The sequence below is a fragment of the Azolla caroliniana genome, unplaced genomic scaffold (assembly GCF_043228905.1).
Source record: "Azolla caroliniana isolate FFs.n. ecotype wild unplaced genomic scaffold, voAzoCaro1.0.p SCAF_18, whole genome shotgun sequence".
Lineage (NCBI taxonomy): Eukaryota > Viridiplantae > Streptophyta > Polypodiopsida > Salviniales > Salviniaceae > Azolla > Azolla caroliniana.
Genome location: NW_028230453.1, coordinates 1,037,328 through 1,058,170, shown reverse-complemented (window position 1 = coordinate 1,058,170; position 20,843 = coordinate 1,037,328). Strand labels below are relative to the sequence as shown.

The 20,843-nt window shown below is 35.7% G+C and overlaps 2 protein-coding genes across 5 annotated transcripts; one reads left to right on the top strand and one right to left on the bottom strand.

Annotated features, from left to right (window-relative positions):
- Window positions 1-914: 914 nt before the first annotated feature.
- Window positions 915-14,696, top strand: LOC147851972 (uncharacterized). 4 transcript variants are annotated; one of them, XM_087333926.1, is made up of 12 exons: window positions 916-1,254; window positions 2,964-3,021; window positions 3,175-3,280; window positions 3,370-4,659; window positions 4,826-5,047; window positions 5,159-5,332; window positions 6,270-6,356; window positions 6,767-7,618; window positions 9,093-9,410; window positions 11,484-11,777; window positions 11,863-12,533; window positions 14,119-14,696. In XM_087333926.1, the coding sequence occupies exons 1-11, from the start codon at window positions 1,242-1,244 to the stop codon at window positions 12,475-12,477; spliced, it is 4,029 nt and encodes a 1,342-aa protein (XP_087190052.1). In that variant the 5' UTR covers window positions 916-1,241; the 3' UTR covers window positions 12,478-12,533; window positions 14,119-14,696. The 4 variants fall into 4 exon arrangements, with proteins under 4 accessions (XP_087190054.1, XP_087190052.1, XP_087190053.1 ...); XM_087333928.1 differs by lacking the exon at window positions 9,093-9,410 and having other exon boundaries at window positions 915-1,254; XM_087333927.1 differs by lacking the exon at window positions 6,270-6,356.
- Window positions 14,697-15,290: 594 nt separating this feature from the next.
- Window positions 15,291-19,345, bottom strand: LOC147851971 (uncharacterized). Its single transcript, XM_087334433.1, has 3 exons — window positions 19,254-19,345; window positions 16,592-17,940; window positions 15,291-16,109 (listed from the first exon to the last, which is right to left on the bottom strand). The coding sequence occupies exons 1-3, from the start codon at window positions 19,309-19,311 to the stop codon at window positions 15,627-15,629; spliced, it is 1,890 nt and encodes a 629-aa protein (XP_087190559.1). The 5' UTR covers window positions 19,312-19,345; the 3' UTR covers window positions 15,291-15,626.
- Window positions 19,346-20,843: the final 1,498 nt, after the last annotated feature.

The window sequence follows — 20,843 nt, the reverse complement described above, 5'->3', positions numbered from 1 at the left end:
ATCGATTCATTTAATAAAAAATTTAAACCTAACCATTTAAATCAAACTAAATAAACAAAAATATATTAAGTTAAATTTATTAAATCAATAAAAGAAACTTTAATTGAACCATTAAATTAAATAAACACTTAAGTTAAATTAATTCAATCAATAAAAAATCATTAATTAAACCATTAAATTAATAAACTATTAAGGTAAAAAAAAAGTTAACCAAAAACCTATAAACCTTTAACCAAACCTATAAACCTGAGTTTTAGAACGAAACCGAATGTTGTTCGAAAATCCAAACCAAACCAAACCAAACCATTAATTTTTTTTGGAACCAATAAATCGTTAAACCATGGGTTAACGGTTCGGTTCAAGCTGAAACTGTGCCCATCGCTACATATGGGCATGCCTATCTATGTGTTTCCATGTCCAATTGGGGGGAGAGAGAGAGAGAGAGAGAGAGAACGATGGCCACCAAACCATTAAATTTTTTGGAACCAATAAACTGTTAAACCATGGCTTAACGGTTCGGTTCGAGCCAAAATTGTGCCCATCGCTACATATGGCCATGCCTATCTATGTGTTTCCATGTCCAATCGGGGAGAGAGAGAGAGAGAGATGGCCACCAAAGCATTAAAAATTTTGGAACCAATAAACCGTTAAACGATGGCTTAACGGTTCGGTTCGGTTCGGGCCGAAACCGTGCCCATGGCTAGCCAGCCACATATGGCCATATCTATGTGTGTTTCCATGTCCAATTGGGGGGGGGGGGGGGGGAGAGAGAGATATGGCCACCAAACCAACAGATATATAACTATAAAAATTTGGGGGGTCCAATTGTGTGTGCCTCCTCCTCCATCATCAACTTTCTCCACTTCAAGAATTTCCTCGCATAAATTCTTGAATTCTCTCTCTCTGCAGAGAGACCCTCCCTCTCTGTCTGTCTGTCTGCACCATCACAAACAAAAGCTTCATTCCCTCTTCTCTGCATATAGCATGAGCAGACATGGCATCTGGAATACCGTAGGCCCCTGTGAAACCTCATGTGAAGAATGGATTAGGTTTAAGGACCAGACATTAAGTTCTTGAATTGTGTGGAGAAGAAGCACGCCTTCTCACTTTCATGACGCGGATGAGGACGAGGATGATAATGATGATGATGATGATGATGATGATGATGGTGATGACAATGAAGTTAAAGAAAGCAGGGTAAACAAGAAATTAAAAACGGGTTCCAGAACAATATCTTGCTCATGCGGTCTTCAGGTACAATTCTTCATTCTTTTTACTCTCTCTCTCTCTCTATCTATGTGAATGAAAGAAATAAAGAAAAGGAGAAAAATGAGCTATAATCTTCCTTTGTTAAGATTTAGGCACTAAATATGAGAACGGAAAAACAGAGAAGAATGAAGTTTAATGTAAAAGAACAGAGGAAAGGGAGTAAATATTTACCTTAGTCAAGATTGATGGACGACATGTATGTGCTCCGTGAGGCATAAAAAGAGAAAAAGGAAGTTTTTTTCCCCCCTAAACGTGAGTTTCTGAAAGAAACATAAGTGGAAATGAAGAGTGATGGCCAACTTATGTAAGGCAGTATCCAGAAAGAAACAAGCAAAGCAATATACAGTGTAAGGAGAGAATTGGTGGAAGCTAGATGAAGTCACCGTGTCAATATCTCCTGGACTTCACATGTAACACAATTGAAACATTTGATGAAGACAGCATATATATGCTCCTCTATATCTTTTGAGACATAGCAAGAATATAAACGGTGTCTATATTAGAAATAGTTGGTAGTTGATTGTAAGATATCCATATTGTACCCCAAACTCAAAATCTGACACATGCAAAGAAAAAAATTCCATGTTAAATAGATGATCCCTTGGCCAGTTAGAGGAATTTTATACATGCCAATCTGATTGATCATACAAAATCCAATGAAAATTCCTTGTTTCCTTCTCCCCTTGTCTGGGTTGGGTATCTACCACGTCAATGTGTAAGTTAGGAATAATGGCTAATCCTTGCTTTTGAATTTTCATAAAAAATGATGCATTTTGCACCCACGTGGTGTACTGATTAAACAACTTTCAAACTGAACGGATCATCGACTGTTTTCTGGACCTTCCTGATAGTATCTTCGTCTATTCCATTGTGGATAGAGAGAGGCCTTGAACAATTTGTTGGGGACTTTCTTTTAATGCTGTGCAGGAGATATGTGTTTCGGGAAGAAAAGAGATGAGAAGGGGATCAGAATAGGGCACAACTTAGAGGAGAGGAAAGAGAAGAAAAACTATTAAGGTGACAGACAAATTATAGAGCCCTGTTTCTGGAAAAGAGAAAAACGAAACAAGTTGAGACATGCTATGAAGGTTTGATTTCAAGAAAAAATAATTGAACAGATGGGGAAATAATCTCATTTGTCAGATAGAGAGGAAGAGGATGGTTGGCAGCTGCAACAGAATATCAGGGAAACAGATTGATTTCCATTTTGATGTTTTTAGTTTAAGCTTATTCAAATTGTCTTGCACATTCTAGAAAGAATAATGTAAATAAAGAAAGAAAGGAGTTACTAGTCTCTAAAAGACTGTGATGGCCTATGAGAACTAAGAAAGATAACACAACTGTTGATGCTAACTCCCAAATGCGAGTAACAAAGTAAGACCATCTTTCTACGCTGGCTTCAAAAAACTTGAGATATACGAACAGGAGAGTCACGTCCTAGGCCACCATTTCCGTGAATGGGCTACCTTCTGTCTAATTTGATTTCGTGAATTGTTTGACTTGTAAGAATATTTTTGAAGTACTTGGAAAACAAGTATGAGTGATTCTTGATATCATGAGTAAAATTTCATAAATAATAAGAAAAAAAGCATATAAACAAGACAATGTATATAGTGCTCCACTATCTCCATTATATGCTCTTAAAGCTCATGTTTCTATTATTTATCAGAAAATTTATTTAATTTTGTCTTCAGGCAACTGCCAGCAGTCAGGGAATCAAGTAGAAAGCAAAGCACCAATATTATCTCTCAGGTACCAACACTCCGCCTTAGGTTTTATTAATTACTGGATTATGGTGAATTGAATAAAAGATGCCACATAGAGAAGACTTAAACCTTTCAAGATTATAGCCCATTCATATATGAAGTCTATATCTTTAACAATGGTGGAAGGATCAATATGCAGGAAAAGATCTTTAGATTTAGTTCGTCAGGCTCAATTTGCTGCATGTTCATATCTCGGTTTTGATCCATATGAAGAGAAACACAAACATGGGCTTGCTCATCGCCAGGTAATGTTATGGAGGAATTTTGCCTGAAGCTGTCAAACTGTATGATAAAACTATTTTCTAATTTATAATATTGTGTTTTCTTAAAATAGGTTTTAGTGTCTGATGGTTCAATTCCACTGGAACTCCATTTGCACCATCATCACCATCACAATTGCAGGGAAGCTGAAGATGTTCTAAAAAAAGCATCAGACATTCGTTCCAGTGGAGATTCCCTCGCTGTTGGAAATTTGTTGTCTATCTGTGACCATATCCAATTGTTCCAAGATGCATGGCAAGGCAATATCAGAGTAGATGAAAAATCACAGAAGTTCATGCTACATGGATCTTTGATTAAAAGAGATGCTGCCTATGCAGGTTATGAAGGAGGAATGTCAATAAATCCAGATAAGAGAGATTTAACAGAAAGAACTTTTACAGAAAGGTGCTGGAGTGGACGAGGGGCGTCAACAGCTTCACCGATTGCACACTCGAAGATTACAGGTAATGAACTTCAACATACCAACAGAGAAGCGAGAATCTCTCATTGGGAATGCAGAGTAATCCAGGAAGACAACCTGAACAAAGGACATGGGATTGGATTCAGAACAATTGGAAAAGGGCAGTCATCATCATCGAGTGATGATGCAATTGATTTTACTGGCAAGAATACAGATTTTGGATGGAAACCTGCTTCTAAGAAAGAATCTTCAAGCCACCACTCTAACTCAAATGATGGTTTGAAGATAGATAGGAATGATTTAAATGTGGCAACATTCTCAGGATCGATTAGAAATTCTGAACAAACTCTTACAAAGAAGAACACACGCTTCAATGATGTAGAAGAAAGTTATGGCAAAGTATGTTCAGGTTCGGATGCCATATCATGGGCATATTCAGATTCAAGAATTGTCAATAATCAGCAACAAAAGATACAGAAATCATCTGATAATGTAACAAGGTTTCCCAGTATGAGCCCTAGAAGCTCATTAAGGCAGCTACCAAGAAATAGTGCTTATCAAGAAGGATGTAATCTTCCGACCTACGAAAAGAGTAAACCAAATCTTGAAATGATGTCATTGCACATGGATAAGATGGGTGTTAGTAATATTAGGGAGGCGGGAATGTTTGGCTGTCATGAATGTACTTGTCAACCATCAGCTCAAGTCCATCAAGAAGGATTTATGACAATTAATGGACGGGCCGAAGTTTTGAAAGATAGTCTAGAATCATCTAATATGAAAAACAGATATGATCGCAGAGAAAAGATAATAATCTTGGATGAAAGTGAGAATGATGAGGGACGTAATGTGCATTGCATGGGGAACACTAATGAGAACATTGTATCCAAGAAGCTTATGGTCGCAGAAGGAAAAAATGACCACTCATCTACCTCCATGAAGGTTAACATTTCTAAACTTCTTCTAGCTCATGAATCATGAACATATGAGATGCTTCGTGTTTTGTTTTTTATCTTTTAAAGGTCTGTATGTTTATGCAATCCTGTGTAATGTTTCTTTGCATAATGCAAATGAACCAGTTGATTGAGAGCATTTATCTTGGTCTCAGGTTTCAGAGGAACGCGATGGCAGTCTTGTTTGGGATGAATCAAGAATGAAGAGAGGGCAGTGCCCAAGCGCCAAAAGCTCTATAGAGTTTTCAACAATAATGAAGTCAAGAGGCGAGCATAGCTTAATGCATGATTGTGTTCCTGTGGACAAGGAACAGGCAAGGGAGGGGACAGGGATTAAAAAGCTACCTACGAATGCTGCATTCCATTCCGTTGAAAAGGTATGAATTGATTCAGAGTTATTTTCTATTTGTATATTGGTATACAGTGATCATATATATTGATTGCAAGTTCTTATTATTGACCATAGTTCTGCTAAAATGTTGACGCAGGCACATTCTGAAGATTCTTTTCCTACTATTTATTCACATGAAGCATCTCGTGTAGAGCTAGAATCTCAGAAAATGAGAATGAATAAATCCTCAATGATAACAGACAGAGAACTTTTACACAAGAAAAGTCATTGGGAGTGCAGGGTATATGACACTCCAGGGAATTCAATGCAGGTATCAGTAGCGGTGCATTCTGATATTTGTGTATAAATTACGAATATGTCTAAGGTTGTGTTTTAATGTTACTCATAGTCAGATTCAACTCATTCCAGGAGGCAATCATATTTCAAAAAACAATTCATGAAAAGAGTCTCAAACTACTCTTATTTAGGTTATTGCACTATGAATCAGAAATTATAAGTTGTCTTTCAACTACAAAATTTTAGATGTGTCGTTAAGATTTTGTGGGAGGTTTATTAAATTTAGATTCTCTTCTTATAGGAATTCTTGCCTTATTGAAAGTTGTTTTAAAAAGGGTTTGCAAGCAATATGAATAGTGCTTTTATTCTTACTGTAGATTGTGAAACTGTGACAATTTAACTTATCAGAAGGGCTGTTGCATGTGGACAGCATGGAATTTCTGCATTCATATGACATTTCATTTGTGTCCATTTCTCTCTCCTCGTGGATCCATTCATATGACTTTTATGATCTGACAAGGAGTATAAGTTCCAAAATTCATATCTATGTTTTCTCCGGCCTCTGTATCCGAAAAATGTATTTGGCCCATCATTTACCTGCCTTTCTACCATTCTTCAGACGATCCAATGTAAGTTTCATTTCTGGCATTTCGTATTTATGCCTGTACTTGCATTCATAATAGCTTGGCTCTGGATATTTTATCCTCAGTAACTGTTTTCAACATGTACAGTCACATGTATAATATCAACTGTAATCTCACCTTCTCTAAATTTGTAGTTAGGAGAGTAGTTTCTGAACTTCAAACTCCAGGAAATAGTTGCCAAATGTCAAATTCTGTAATCCTGCTGTTAACTCATATCCAAAGGTCAATGCAGTTTGAACACATGACTTGAGTTCTCCAAGAAGAAACTTATAGTATGCTTCAGCTGCAGAAGGAGACGGGCTTTCTAATACTTTTACCGTCATCCAGGAGAAAGAGAGAAAAGTTTTGGATTTCGAACTTGAAGAGAGGATTGCTGCAGAAGAGAAGGCACGGAAATATGAAGCATCTGCAGAGGTACTGCATTTGTTACCCTTCATTTTGGTGTAAAAGAAGAATCATGGCCAAATATGACTTATCCTAAAAGACAGTCTTTTTATAGTGTCTACCTGAATAAAATAACCAAAAAACATTGGTAGCTGCTCTATGGAGAAGTTGCACAAAAGGGATTGGTATGCGGCCACTTTGGTGGTTTGTGTAACCTTTGAATACCACGGTCAAATCATATTATACATGGATGGTAGACGTGATGAGAACAGGGTAAATATTATATAGAAGTAGTTGCTGAGAAGCATCTGGGAGGAAGTGTTTTCGTATAATATGACAGGATTGGGGCCAAGGAGCTTCTCTTACTATTTGGGGTGTTCTGAATTGATAGAAATATGCTTTTGAACCTATGCTGATGCATGGTTTACATCTTTGAACAGGCTGCAGAGAGTCGGTTATTGCAATTATTAGAGGAGCGCACTAAGCTACATCAGAAGTTTGATGAGGAAGTGGAGCAGAAGGAAGTGGAAAGGATGCATCTCAACAGACTGTTTGAGCAAGAAAAAATGAAGAGCGAAGCAGCCAAAAAAGAATTGCAGGAACTGAAGCAAAAGTTTGCATCATTGATAAGTAAAGTTCCGATGTCCTCAAGGGTTATACATGATGATGAAACACGTGGAGCAAAGTCTTCTACACCAAGGCCAGACCATAAAACATCTGAAACTTTGGATGAACATGATGTGACTGAAAAGAAAGAGCAGTCAGAGGTTTGTATGCCCAACAATAAGTCAGAATGCATGAACAATCTGCAAAAAGTTGAACAAATAGAGGAAAACAAGTTAGAAAGAGGAACGGTTTTCAGAAACCAGGAGCCATGCACTTTTCAAAAGATGCAACTACAAGAGATGCAGTTGAAAACAGATGAGAATGCTTTCCAAGAACTTGAAAGTAAACTAAAACGTGTAGAGAATGAAAATTTTCCACTAGAAGACTCTGCAGGATTGGTAAAAGATGATGCGCAGGTTTTGAAGATTTCTGAGAAGGCAACCCAAACGAGTACAGAATGTGATGGAGTCTATGAGAAATTCAACTGTGTCTATCAATCCCCTATTTTTGAACATAGTCAGTCCAGATTCAAATCTGGAAGAACAAGTCATGAAGAAGTATCTAAGGAAGATTCTGATGACAAACTTTTACGTGGTAAGGAACACAATGAAGTTCACACGGATCTTGAAATCTGTCAGCTGGCTGAAGAACTTGAAGCCATTGAACCAGATCTGTTGAGCCACAAGGTGATTAGTTAAACTTATCTTGTGCTCATCCATATTGGATGATTGTTTATGATAAGCTGTGGTATAAATTTTGTTGAGCTGACTGTTTAATTATTGCATCACTGTTCATGTTGAGTCTTATGAATAGTGCTCGTTGACATACATGAATGACTGATTTATAAATAAATAGATATATGTGCGTTTATGTAACTTAGAAATCTGTGTAAATCTCATGTTCAACCATGAAGAAAAAGCTCTTCACAAGACAACATCAAGAAAGGCAAACGGATGAGTCAGCATTGGATTTTAAAAGAAGCAAAGCAAGCAAAAGAAATATAAAAAATTGCTATTCTTCATGAATAATAGAACTGCTTTGAAACCTTTCCAAATCACAAGTTCCAATTGGGAGGAAAATAATTTGTCAAAAATCTCCTCCAAGAGAGGAAAAAAGATACAATACATAAAAAACAGGATATAATGAGTGGATAACAAATAAACCACAATGGATGCGGGGATGCATTACACATTACATTGTGATCTTCAAAAACTTGAAGAAAAGAACAAATCTTATTTCTTTACTATACATATATTTATTTTAACAATGAAGGTGGATACACCATCGGAATTTAATCACTGTTTTGCGTCAGAACTTTGTTTCTCTATGAAATGTGCACCTCCGGTGTTTGTTCATGGTGTACCTGGACCCACAATTTTGAAGTTATGAGGCGTTTCCAGTAGCTAGCTGGGTAGATAGATAGTTTGTAATTTCTTTCTCTGACATAATTTCTTAAGGAATTCTGATTTTAGATTTACATTTTTTATTTCACCTATATTACATAATTGAACTTTCATGTAGATTTCTTATTTCTTTACACCGCTATTAGGTGGTCTCTATCCTAACTAGATTTCATCATCAATAGATTCATAAATTTAGATAAGCAATCATTCAAGAGGAGACTAGCAATAGATGCAGACAATTGACTTCTTCAAGACACTTAAATAAAAAACAGGCTGTATATCACCTGTACTACAATCATTCAGAATTGGTATGTGGGCTATTTCTAAGGGAAGTACAAAGCGTAGAACATAAATCAGCCACTGCCATGAAAATAAACCACGGTTGTGATGTATATCACTTAGTAATGATCCCAAAACTTAGTCAAAGAAGAGGCAAAAATGCTCCAAAGCTGCAAGGTAAGCATGTGTAGTACTTCTATCGAGGTTTTCTTGAAGTTTCCATTCTCTATGCTTTTGGCCTTTGAGCATTTCGTTGCATTTCATTTTCTTGTTGATTCAATATCTTTCTAAATGGTATTAAGATTAAGGTATGCCCATAGAAATTGTGCAGTTGAAATAAGGTTTGTCCTTAATAATACAGCAAGCAGATGTTTTTGTTGAAGGGGTTGCACCATTATGTTCATTATCTAAGTATGTAGATTATAATGAAAATAGATGGTTTAAATTTGCGACTCTTTGAACACCCTTTGTTCTGCAGATTTCAGAAACCAATGGAAATATTGTTACATCAGTTGATGAGAAAGTTGGGCGGACAAATGAAATAGATACCACTAACAAGGTACATAGAAGAAAATTACAGGAGAAGGACGATCAGTTAAATGGCATACTAGCACAACATGCAAAAGATCTTCAGAAAGCTCAAAATTCCTGTACACAATTGCATCAACTGAACAAACAACTCGAAACTAATTTGTCTATGTCAGAGACAAGGCTATCAGAACTCCAAAAACAATATAATGAGTTACTGGCATCTGCAGCATCTGCAGAAAGCCAACTGAAAGATGCAATCAAAGATGTGGGTAAACAAATAATTTTTGTATTCTGTTTTTGAAATTTCTTGATTTTTGCAATGGGTAAAAGTGTAACCATTTCATGAATTTCAGGAAGCTTAATAGATAAAATGAGAACCTTTCAGACGAAAATTTCACTCAAAAAGGTCAATGCATAATCGTATTAATAGATCTCATCTAGGCAACTCTATAGTATGGAATTCTGTGGCAATGTAGCCACAAAACACCTTGCAGTGACATGGTAACAACTTCTGGCAAGGTTGTTTTCCAGCTTGCATTCATCATGAGGTAAATTCTTTGAAGTAATGGTAAAAACTATGTACAAGGAGTCTGTAATGGGGATTAAGGAGAATAAGGAGGGTCAATCCATTCATCGTGGATTTGCCGATGATACATTGAGAGAAAGAAAGATGGAAAAGAAAACAGAAAAAATGAGAAAGAAAAAAGAAAAAGGAAAGAAAACAAGTTACATTTATGTCTACAGATTATGGGAAATGAAACTGGTATGTAAAACAAAAGAATCCACTTCAGGGGGGCCATTTAAGAGAGGGAAAGAAAGAAAAAACAAACGGAAAAAAATATTAACTTCTTTTAAGAGGCCAAAATGGCCAATAATACCAAACAAGAGATTACATCTTAAGTGTTGTCTCGTCTTTGGGAACAACAAAAAAAATAAAAATAAGTATTGTTCAGTAAATATAAAAGTAAATAAGATAAAAACAGACGAGGGAATCTGGTTTTCGGCACATGTGAGATTCTCAAGTTAGATATATTATAACTTCTGTCTTCAAAAGATCTCTAGCATAGGTCGATCCAGAATGGAAAGGTCTCCGAAGCGAGGGAAGCACCTGCGGTGGCGGGAGATAATGGCCTTTATCTGTCTATGACAAGGGTGCTGAGGCCGTGGTCCATGGGGCCGGGGCCTACTTGCATGAGAAATTGCTATTGCCCAATCAATTGTAACCCCTTTGTTATGTCCTGGTCTGGAGCCCGTTTGTGTATCCCTTGATTGACTTGTAGCATTAGTAGGAGTGATGGGGCTAAAGAAAGTTGTGATTGTCCTTTGTGGATGAGCTTGTGCTGTGTTATTCTCCTTCAACAACGTTTCCCTATGTCTCTTGAGTTCTAGCAAGAAAAGTCTTGTAGTTAGGTGCAACATAGCATAACATGTGAAACGTGAGCCTCCACATTTCTCCATTTCATGATACATTGGCGTTGCAAAAAGGCCTCCTTCACAGAGGAATCTAGTGATGCATCATGAAGCAATTTTGTTGTATCTCATCTTCCAAACCATTTTTTTGTATCTTGCATTGAACTAGAACATAAAATTTTACTTTTATGTGCTTTTGGAATCTTTGTTTTACTTCCCATGCAATTCTAGGAAGTCGATGTGAAGAGCGTTTTTGAACCTTATCCTCATGACTAACTTGTATCTTGGTATACTAGTAATAGCATCAAAACAAATGTTTAATTTGTACAATAGTATCATCTCGGTTCATTTGTGAATGTTTTGATGTATCTACAAATAGAAAAGAAGATGTATTAACGTCTATTAGAGGACAAAATCAGCCTATGAGACAAATCATGATCACAAGAATGGGTGAATTCATGTTATTCGTACTAAAACAAAAATAAAAGTGCTAGGTTTCCTAAAGATCTATGATTATGATCTTCATGCATGTGGTAGTATGATTACGGAGGTGGTTTACAAGCATTAGTGCATTACTAATGTGTATGAGTTGAGTAGTGGTGTGGGGACATGGTATTTGATGTTGATTGTTGTGGTGGATTGGACATGGCTAGCAATGATCTGGTGCTGGTATGGCCCATGTGCCTTAGTGTATGATACCATCGTTGCATATTGGATATTGTATTTTTTGTCTTTTGATAATCAAGAGCTTTTCATAGACCAATATATTTGTCAATTCACCAAATTTCTGGCTGTGGGGATTGTAAATCATTGTGTATGTATTTTTTAATTTCTTATTATTCCCCATGCAAAATATCCAAAAAGAAGATAGTTATGCAAGTGTGCTAGGATGATGCATCCATAATTGGATATCATGTCTTGTATGTAGGTTGAAGAATCGAGGAGAACTGCAGATGAGCTATGCTGCACACTCTCTGAGAGTGAGAAAAATGTAATTGAGCTCAAGAAATGCGCTGAAAACAAAGAATTACAGATAAGAGAGATAGTAAGAAAAACTAATAAACTAGAACTGGAAAGGGATTCAGGAGAGAAGGAGAAAGCTGATCTTTTGATGAAGCTTTCCGAAGCAAGAAAGGAAGTTGATGAGCAAACTACTCGTGTAGCAGAGTACTCCAGTATTAATGAGGAGCTTTTAGAGTTTGCCCAAAAGAAAGAGAATGAGGTATAATCAGAGTGATCATATGGGATCAAGACAGAAATCACATGAATATTTTTTTCAAATGTGTTAATAAATGAATATGCTGCAGGTGACTTCTATGAGGCAGCAACTGCAAACTCTACAACAACAGAACTTGGAAAAGACGAATGCAATTACCAAGCTAGAGTTTGAGTTAGAGAAACAACAAAAAGAAATAAACAATATGCAGAAGTCATACAGCTCAGTAGAGTCTGAGCAAGAAAACATGAAGTCCAAACTAGCTGAAAAAAACATCCAACTGTTGCAACAAGAAGGGACCATATCCTCTCTGACCAAACAAATGGGAGACATCATGGAGATTCGTGATTCAATGCTTGAAGAAGCTGCACAATTTCATGATTACTTGCAAAATGCTAAATATAAGGAATTTGAGATGGAGGGAAAGCTAAAACAATCCTCTCTAGTCATAAATGATTTAGAAGAGAAAATCTTGTGGATGGACAAAGATTCTCTCAAGGCCAAATTGGAGCTATCTGACTTGAGGCACCAATATAGCGCATTACAGAAGTCGATTATTCAAAAAGAAGAAGAAGCAATTGAGATGAAACGTGCAGTCATTGATTTGAGAAAGAAAGTGCAAGAACTAGAAGAAGAAGTTCTTATGAAAGAAGGTCAAATAGCAATCATCAGTAGTCAAAATGGAGAAAGCTATGAATCTTTCTGAATTGATCAAAGCTAGCCAAAAGACAGATGTTAAAACACAAAAGCATCAACCTTGAGGTATTTATATTCTATACAAAATCTTTTTCTTCCTCACAAGAATGAAATCCATATCATAAGACATTGCCACAGATAGTAAGATAATACAAATACACGGGAAGATTTTATATCGGGTTTGATATATGAATGCATAATGGAAATCCTTAGAGGGTTGGGGATTCTCCAAACAACTATCTGCTCTAGATGTAAATAATTGGATAGATTTTTTATTCCCGACATAATTTAATGCTAGAAGTATGGGATAATGTAGCACCTTAAAAAATAACTGGATAGATTTTTAATTCCAGATATAATTTACCTCTGTAGATGGTTGGGGATTTCTCCCAACAACTATCTGCTCTGGGTGTAAATAGTCGGAATAACTGGATAGATCTTTTATTCTAGATATAATTTACCTCTAGAAGCGTGGGACAGTGTAGCACATCAAGAAATGGAAAAATCCATTCATGTAATTCTGATGCTCTCAATAATACTGAAATGGAGATTCTAAATAAACAAAAAATCAACCCACAAGGGAAGAACCATAAAGTTTCTCCAAATTATCAAAATTGAATGTGAAGAAAAAGATGAATGTTTTTCATTAGACCCTAAATGGAATATTGTGGGTTCCCATTCCATCAGCTGTATGAGTAAGACAAGATTTTTTTATGGATTATTCAATATCGTGAAAAATCCAAACTATTTGTAAAACGCCTAAATTATTTTGAGTTGAATGATGGCAGTATTTTATACGTGTTCTAAATTTTAATTTCTTGTGGAGTAATTAATATACCTAAGGATTCGCTTGAGCCATATGAGCAGAACTCTTATGTTCGATTCCGATGGGGGATAAAATGTCCATCTCAATAACAATCTCTTAAGAGTAGTTGAATTAGTAGAAACTCGACGAGGTGGAGAATCTTATGTATGGTTCTGTAATAGTGACATTAAAACTGATTCATCTGTTACCTATTCCACAACTATGCCCAAAAAACCTAACTCTGCCCTATGTTAAGTCTCCAGAGTTCAATTAACCTCGAAGTTCAAGGCAATGGCATATATGACAGGTATTGTCCATAATTTCCAGGGACAGTTGGCTGTCCTAGTGAGAGGTGGGAGGGTCAAAGACTTACCCAGTTATGACCTGCATGATCCTGGTTTGAGAGCGACAATTATTATGTAAAGCCCACTTGGCCAAAATATCTTTTACATACATTTCCTCTTATAATCCTAGGAGCAATAAATGTTTATAAAAACAAAATGGTTGGTTTCTTTTCTATTCATATCCCAGTCTTCTCTGCTGGTACCTGGCCTTTTTTTACAGATTTGCAACAGAATTGATGATTTCATTTGAAGCAACGTTATCAAATGTTATGGAAAACTTAATTGGAATCATTTCAGTTGGTCATTAAGCTTCAAAAGACCCATTAGCTTCAACTTCTTGATGTAGTCATTGGTCATATCTATCACAAAGTTCAGGCCAGTAGTTTTGGTAACATGGCCTATAGATTCAAACGAGAGAGAGAGAGAGAGAGAGAGAGAGAGAGAGAGAGAGAGAGAGAGAATCTTGCCTACTCTGTTGTAAAATCTACATATCATATAACAGGAAGGTGGTTTTGATACGAATATTGAAGGCTGAGCTGAGCTCAAAGCTGGCAGCTCTAATTCGAACTCGAACAATGTAAATTTATAAACAGAATACTAAGCATTCTTCTATCAATTAATTTCACCACAATTCAGTTACGAATATTGAAGACTGAGCTGAGCACAAATCTGGCAGCGCCAATTCGAACTCAAACAATGTAAAATTATAAACAGAATACTAAGCATTCTTCTATCAACTAATCTCAACACAATTCAGTTAATACTCCAAATGTAATTTATATATGATGTATACATAAATATTTCTTCAGAGTATTCTTGAGCTAGGAAGCACCATTGGCGTGCAAAGTGAAATATAAATCACTTCGGCTTAAAAGTAATGCGGCATTTTCTATCATAACTGATACAGATGAGTGGAAGCCTTTTATATGTACATATAAACATTCTTCAGTCACAGGGTCCTTCAGCTTCCAAATGGCTATCTAATGTTTGGTGATTGAGAAATTTCATCCTCTATATTGACAATGAACTAGATGATTATATAAGATGTTTTGCGTATATCAATCATAAGCTCAAATGGTGTGACGAAATAGTGGTTTTGTAACTTCTGTGCACCAACTTTGTCCTATATGTAATTTCTATTCATTACCTTTCAATCTTAATGGTATAGTCTGTTTGTGTTTGGCTCTCAAATATTCAGTCATTATCTCAAACTCTTTCTACATCCATCAGCATCTTGGTTTGAACATGCTTCATTGGCCCACACCCATATAAAATGTTATCTTTTTACAATACAATATTATGTTTTATACCATCCATCAAAAGTAGAGGTTATATTTTGACTTGAGCTTCATTAATTCAAGCATCTAATGTTGAGGAAACTGTAATCAACTAGCAAATCAATTGGCAACGCCAACTCATGGTGTATATTTGTAGATGATATCAAGAGTCCTTTCCATTTGAAAGAAATGTCTTTACATAGATCATGTTTCACATTTGACCTCCACATTGATCACTTTTGAAAACTGTATAAGTTATGCATGCATGTTTCTCATAATAATACAACGTGTTTACAAGAGAGAGAGAGAGAGAGAGAGAGAGAATTACATTTGTTTTAGAACTTCTCCAACAAAGGATTTTAATTAAAATTTAGTATCTACCATGTTGTATAATTGACATCAATTCGCCATGAAATTGTTATGCTTTTCAGGTTTTGAACATTCTTTTTTTGGCTAGCATGACAAAGATCACCCATTAACATCATTAGATGCACCCATTCATCAATGGATGAATCAAGAAGATTTCTATACGCTTTATATACAATTATTCTTTAGATGAAATCATGTGGGCTACACCTCAGTATAAAGGTGAAATGCATACTATAGTAGAGTTCACATGATTCTCACTTGGTTTCTCAACCTTTTATTCCTCAATAATAATAAGCCATCAGCTCCGATGCTAATTAGGTGGTCTTGCCATCTATAAAACTTCTCTTCCATGATATGCTTTTATTTATTTAACACTGGAATTTTTTCCATTTATGGTTTTGATGCATGATGTATAGAAGGACGCCAAGTCAGGTAAAAGCAAGCATCTAAACAAGCCTAGTATCAAAACCACCTCTCCGAGGAATATAATTAAAGCAATCCACACACAAAATGTCCATCTCCATCCCATAAATGAGAACCACCATGGTATCTCCGACTTCACATAGATTTCTGCCTTATAAATCTCTGGGAGCCCTCTTCCTAAAGTAAACCCTGCTCTTGGTGCTAACAATATCTTTATACCTTCACTATGAAAATTTCTCTCTTCTTGCCACTCAAGTATTGATAATGCTAGTGTTTGTGTCTCAGACCATATTCCTGTCAATACTGGAATGGACAGGAGTATTGACCTTGTGTATTGCAATATTGTACTCCGAAAATGTAGCATACAAGGTTGACTTCCAATCATCAACACTTGACCTGTAACTGACAAAAGCTCTGCAGTTACCTAAAAAAAAAGCAGATTATTAAAAGACAAGATACGCCATGAGGTTTTCTGATTCACATACAGTTCCCAGAAGGCTTTTCTTTACCAATCTGGGCCAAATTTCCTTTTCGTATATGAAAAATTAATACAAAAAATTACGTGAGAAGTGACCCCAAATTTATTGGAATTTAGTAGAAATTTTATATAATAATGTCAGAATATGTTCCGTTCATAAATGGTTTCTTACCCAGCATGCTCAAATATTTGACTGATCTTTGGTGAATGAGGCTTTACATGTTCAATGAAACACATTTATACATGTGCAAAGATGAGGATTTTTAATTTCCACAAAAACATGTCGATGTTTATGGCTCCTTTTTTGTTAAAAAATTTAGCAAGTCATTACATTGTTCCACCTTAACCAATAACTCCAGAAATTTTATCTTTAAAAAGACGGAACAAAAAGAATTGCATTCTAAAATTAATTTGTAATTGTGACAAACCTGAAAAATGCCAAGTTTCTTATTGAAGTCTGACTCTGGCAAGGTAAGGAATACGCTTGCACGAAACCTTCTTGCAGGCAATGATACTCTTCTGAGTATAGTTTCCATCGGTGAATACATCTTGTATTCTCCGAAACTGATTGATGCTACAGGATGGTCCTTTGTATAATCGAAATACAACTCTTTCTTCAGATTCACTGGCTCATAAATCAATGATTTCACTACTAAGAAGCTAAACATGAATGCTGTTATGAAAAGGATACTTAGAATAATCACCACGTAAATAGCGGTTATGAATCCGAATGCGATATTCTTTACTCCTCTTGTGACAGTTTTTGGTTTCACAAGAGAAATCCTGTCAAGACCTGAGTTTGCTTTCTCATTGTAAACCTTCATATTCTTCTTTTCAAAACTGTTGATTTTGACTTTTGGGATATCGAAGTTCATGTTCAGAGAAAAAATGCAGTGATAGCATACAAGCACTGAGCTTAAAAAAAACTGAAAAGCAGATCTTACATAAGATGTTATGAACTGGATAATCAGGATGAGCATATTTGAAGACTTATCATGTTTTGTCATCTGCTCAGTATACAACATCCCATCATAAGGAAACATTATATCTGTAGCAGAGTGCCTATCATGTTCCTTTTCTCTGATGTGATGATCACGTAAATTATCCTCTTGATTACCTTTTAAACCTAAATGAGCATCAAAGCTTTGTGTTTTCTCCTCCAATCTTTGCTTATTTACAAGATTAACAACTTCTTTACTTCCATAATTTCTGTACTTTTGCAAAACCTCTGTCCTCAGCTTGACAACTGTTTCACCACCTACAACTTGCGATCGGCCAGTTTCTTCCTCCATGAACTGATTGGCTTGGAAGGATTCATATTTGTGCAGTCTCTCCTCTGATTTTTGCTTATTTACATGAATCCCTCCTTTACTTTCAGAAATTCCATGTTTCCACAAACATTCCTTTGATTTCGATTTAACAGTTTCATCATCAAAAACATCCGACCAGTCCAATTCTTCTTTGATGGTCTTTACTGGGCTTTCATCTTTATCACCGGAAACGTGTGTTTTCTCCGCTGATGTTTGCTTAGCATGAATATCAACTCCATTGCTTGCAACAAAATGCAAGTGAGGCCATTTCTTCAATTGCTTCTCTTGCAAATCTTGATTTTCAAAAGGAAATTTAGATCCCAATGATGCCATTTCTTCTGCGCAACCCACATCTAAAAAATCTATATTCACGAATTCGTAACCAAATTTCAAACTTTTCTTTGATTCTTCCAGATTGTTGCTTCTCAATTCAAGCTCTTGACAACATGTTTCATGTATATCTTCCTCTATTTCAGATGTAAACATACAACAATCAGATGTAGATGATGAATCAAAAATCTTACTTTGTGAAAAAAGACACTATTGATTCATGCAACTTTTCTTCTGTTTCATAAGTATATATACAATATTCACACATAAACAATGAGCTAGAAACCCTAATTTGTGGTAAAAAACTACTCTTAACATTATTCTTCTTGCATACACAACAATCAGATGTAGATGATGAACCAGAAACCTATATTACTTTGACATGGTGGTTGTTGTTCTTCTCCTGTAGATGCATAAATGCAAAAATCAAGTGTACATGTTGAAAAGGAAACCCTGATTTGTGGTAAGAGGACTAATCTGACATGATTCTTCTTCTTCTTTAGATGAATATTCACAAAAAAACTGGATATGGATGATGAAACAGAAACCTTAATACCTTGATACTATTCATGCAACTTTCTTCTGATTCATATGCATAGACACAATGATCAGATGAAGAGAACCAAAATCTTTATGGTGAAACAACTATTCACACACGATTTCTTCATCATTGGATGCATAAACGTAGCAATTGGATGCAAATATTAAACCAGAAATTATAATTGGCGGTAACAAGCTACTTGATAATTCTTCTTCTTCTTCTTCATAGGCATATACACAACCATAATATGTAGATGGTTAACTACAAATCCTAATTTATTGTAAGAAAACTACTCGTGCATATACATGACGAGCCAGAACTCCTAATCTATGGTCAGAATACTACTTTTACATGATTCTTCGTCTTCTTTAGATGAATACACACAAATCAAATGTAGATTATGAAGCATGCATATAAAAATACTAGATCATGCATCACTTCTTCTAATTCATATGACTATACACAACATACAAACGTAGTTGATGAGCCAGAAATCTAGATTGTGATGAAAAAGAACCTACTTTGGCATGAATCATGCAATTTTTCTTCTGATTCATATGCACGTAACCAAACAATCACCCTAAATTGTGATAAAAGAATAACTACTTTTGAATGATTCATGCAACTCTTCCTCTGATTTATAGGCATATGCACAACAATCACATGTCGATAATGAGCCAGAAACTCAAATTTGAAGGGTAAGGAAACTACTCAACGATGATTCATCCAACACTTCCTCTTATCCTTCTTCTTCTCTATTAGATACATAAACACAAAGCAGCAATCACATGCACACGAATGATACCGAAACCCTCAATTTCTCGTATGAAAGAATAGAACTATTTTCTGCAATTCAAATTAAAGAAAAAGAATAACATTTAGAATGACAGAATGAGTTTCGATGATTACCAGTAATTGCATCTCTGCTCTGTTCCGCCCTGCTCTGATCTTTCTCCTCCATAGCCATCCATTCTCAGTAATATAGAGAAATGTGGTTTTAAAGAATTACCAAACTACCCCTACTAAGGTTTCACTAAAATGGTAATACCCGAAAACCGCTTACTGTGGTTTTAAAGAATTACCAAACTACCCCTACTAAGGTTTCACTAAAATGGTAATACCCGAAAACCGCTTACTGTGGTTTTAAAGAATTACCAAACTACCCCTACTAAGGTTTCACTAAAATGGTAAACCCGAAAACCGCTTACATAGAAATAAGCCCTTTTCCAGGATATTTGTCGGTATCTAAGAAACGTTCGTTTTTGAAGGATCGGCTTTCAAGTAGACTATCAAATGTAGCAGAAAGAGAAGGGGAGGGGGGGTATCGAGAGTTGCTATAATCCATATTTGAATATGAATATCCCAAAGAATGAATTGAGGCTCCTTGTATACATTAGATTAGATTAGTCTGTATTAGATTTTATTGTTAACTTTGTAGAAGAGCCAATATCGACCCATGGGACTTGTGTATACATGTTTTCTTGATGTGTGTCTCCTTCTTGAGAAGAAGAATCTAAATATCGTGAAGAATGAATAGAGGCTCCTCGTAGACATTAGATGTGTTTTTTATCGTCCATAGAGGGGCCATATATCGATCCATGGGACTTGAGTACACAAGTTTTCTTGATGTGTGCCTCCTTCCTAACAAGGGATACTCATACTTCTCTCGATGTGTGAATAAGGCATGCACATATGAGCTCAACCTTCTAGGTGTTCTCTTTAATGTGACAATCAAGTCATCACACCCTCTTAATATGTCATCATAGCTTTCACGAATTGCACTATGAGTGGAGCATGAAGCAAGTTATATTCATCTTCTCTACTAGCCCTTGTTTATATGTCTTACATGCCTTTTGTATTTAACAAATATTGATGCCTTAATGCAACTTCAATGCCTAGCTTGTGCAATCAAGTGCAAAGGAACATTAGGGCTATGCAAGAGTCAATACTCATGTTAGTAATGAGATAAGGTTAAATATGAATAATGGCCTACTTGGCTTATATTAAATCCAATATTTAGGGTTGATGGCAATATAATATTCTAATTTTGGTTCTTTTAGCATCTTCGCACTTCTTCCTTTGTGGTTCCATTAACCTTTCCTCAATAACCATATATTTCATAGCATCCTTTAAAAGCTCCAAGAGATCTTCCACATCCTATCTTTTGAACCATTTTTTAATGGAACAAACAAGAGAAATTTGCTCTTGTGATTCTTTTGTAGTTTACATCTAACATTCCAAGCAAAATGTGATAATATATGATTTGGTATACTCTTGATTTTTGTTATATATCGATAGACTCTCAATAGTGCACCGATATCTCTATAGGCCAAACATTTGTTCTCAAGAGCATAACCTAATAGAGGTGGTGGATTTAACTCTCAATTGTCTCTTTAAAAGCATTATTTGAATCTTCACAATCTCATTCTATGCATTAAGAGGGATAGTAACTCACTACACTTTTCTACGCCTTAAAGCAAAACTTGCGTTATTATAGTA

What these genes read in the sequence shown, in the direction of transcription:
- LOC147851972 (XM_087333926.1), top strand. An exon ending in AATATGAAGCATCTGCAGAG is followed by an intron (nt 6,357 to 6,766) that starts GTACTGCATTTG and finishes ATCTTTGAACAG; the next exon opens with GCTGCAGAGAGTCGGTTATT. An exon ending in CCCAAAAGAAAGAGAATGAG is followed by an intron (nt 11,778 to 11,862) that starts GTATAATCAGAG and finishes AATATGCTGCAG; the next exon opens with GTGACTTCTATGAGGCAGCA.
- LOC147851971 (XM_087334433.1), bottom strand. Translation starts at nt 19,311, where the DNA reads ATGGCTATGGAGGAGAAAGATCAGAGCAGGGCGGAACAGAGCAGAGAT. An exon ending in GAGCAGAGATGCAATTACTG is followed by an intron (nt 17,941 to 19,253) that starts GTAATCATCGAA and finishes CATCTGAAATAG; the next exon opens with AGGAAGATATACATGAAACA. An exon ending in AGAAACTTGGCATTTTTCAG is followed by an intron (nt 16,110 to 16,591) that starts GTTTGTCACAAT and finishes CTTTTTTTTTAG; the next exon opens with GTAACTGCAGAGCTTTTGTC.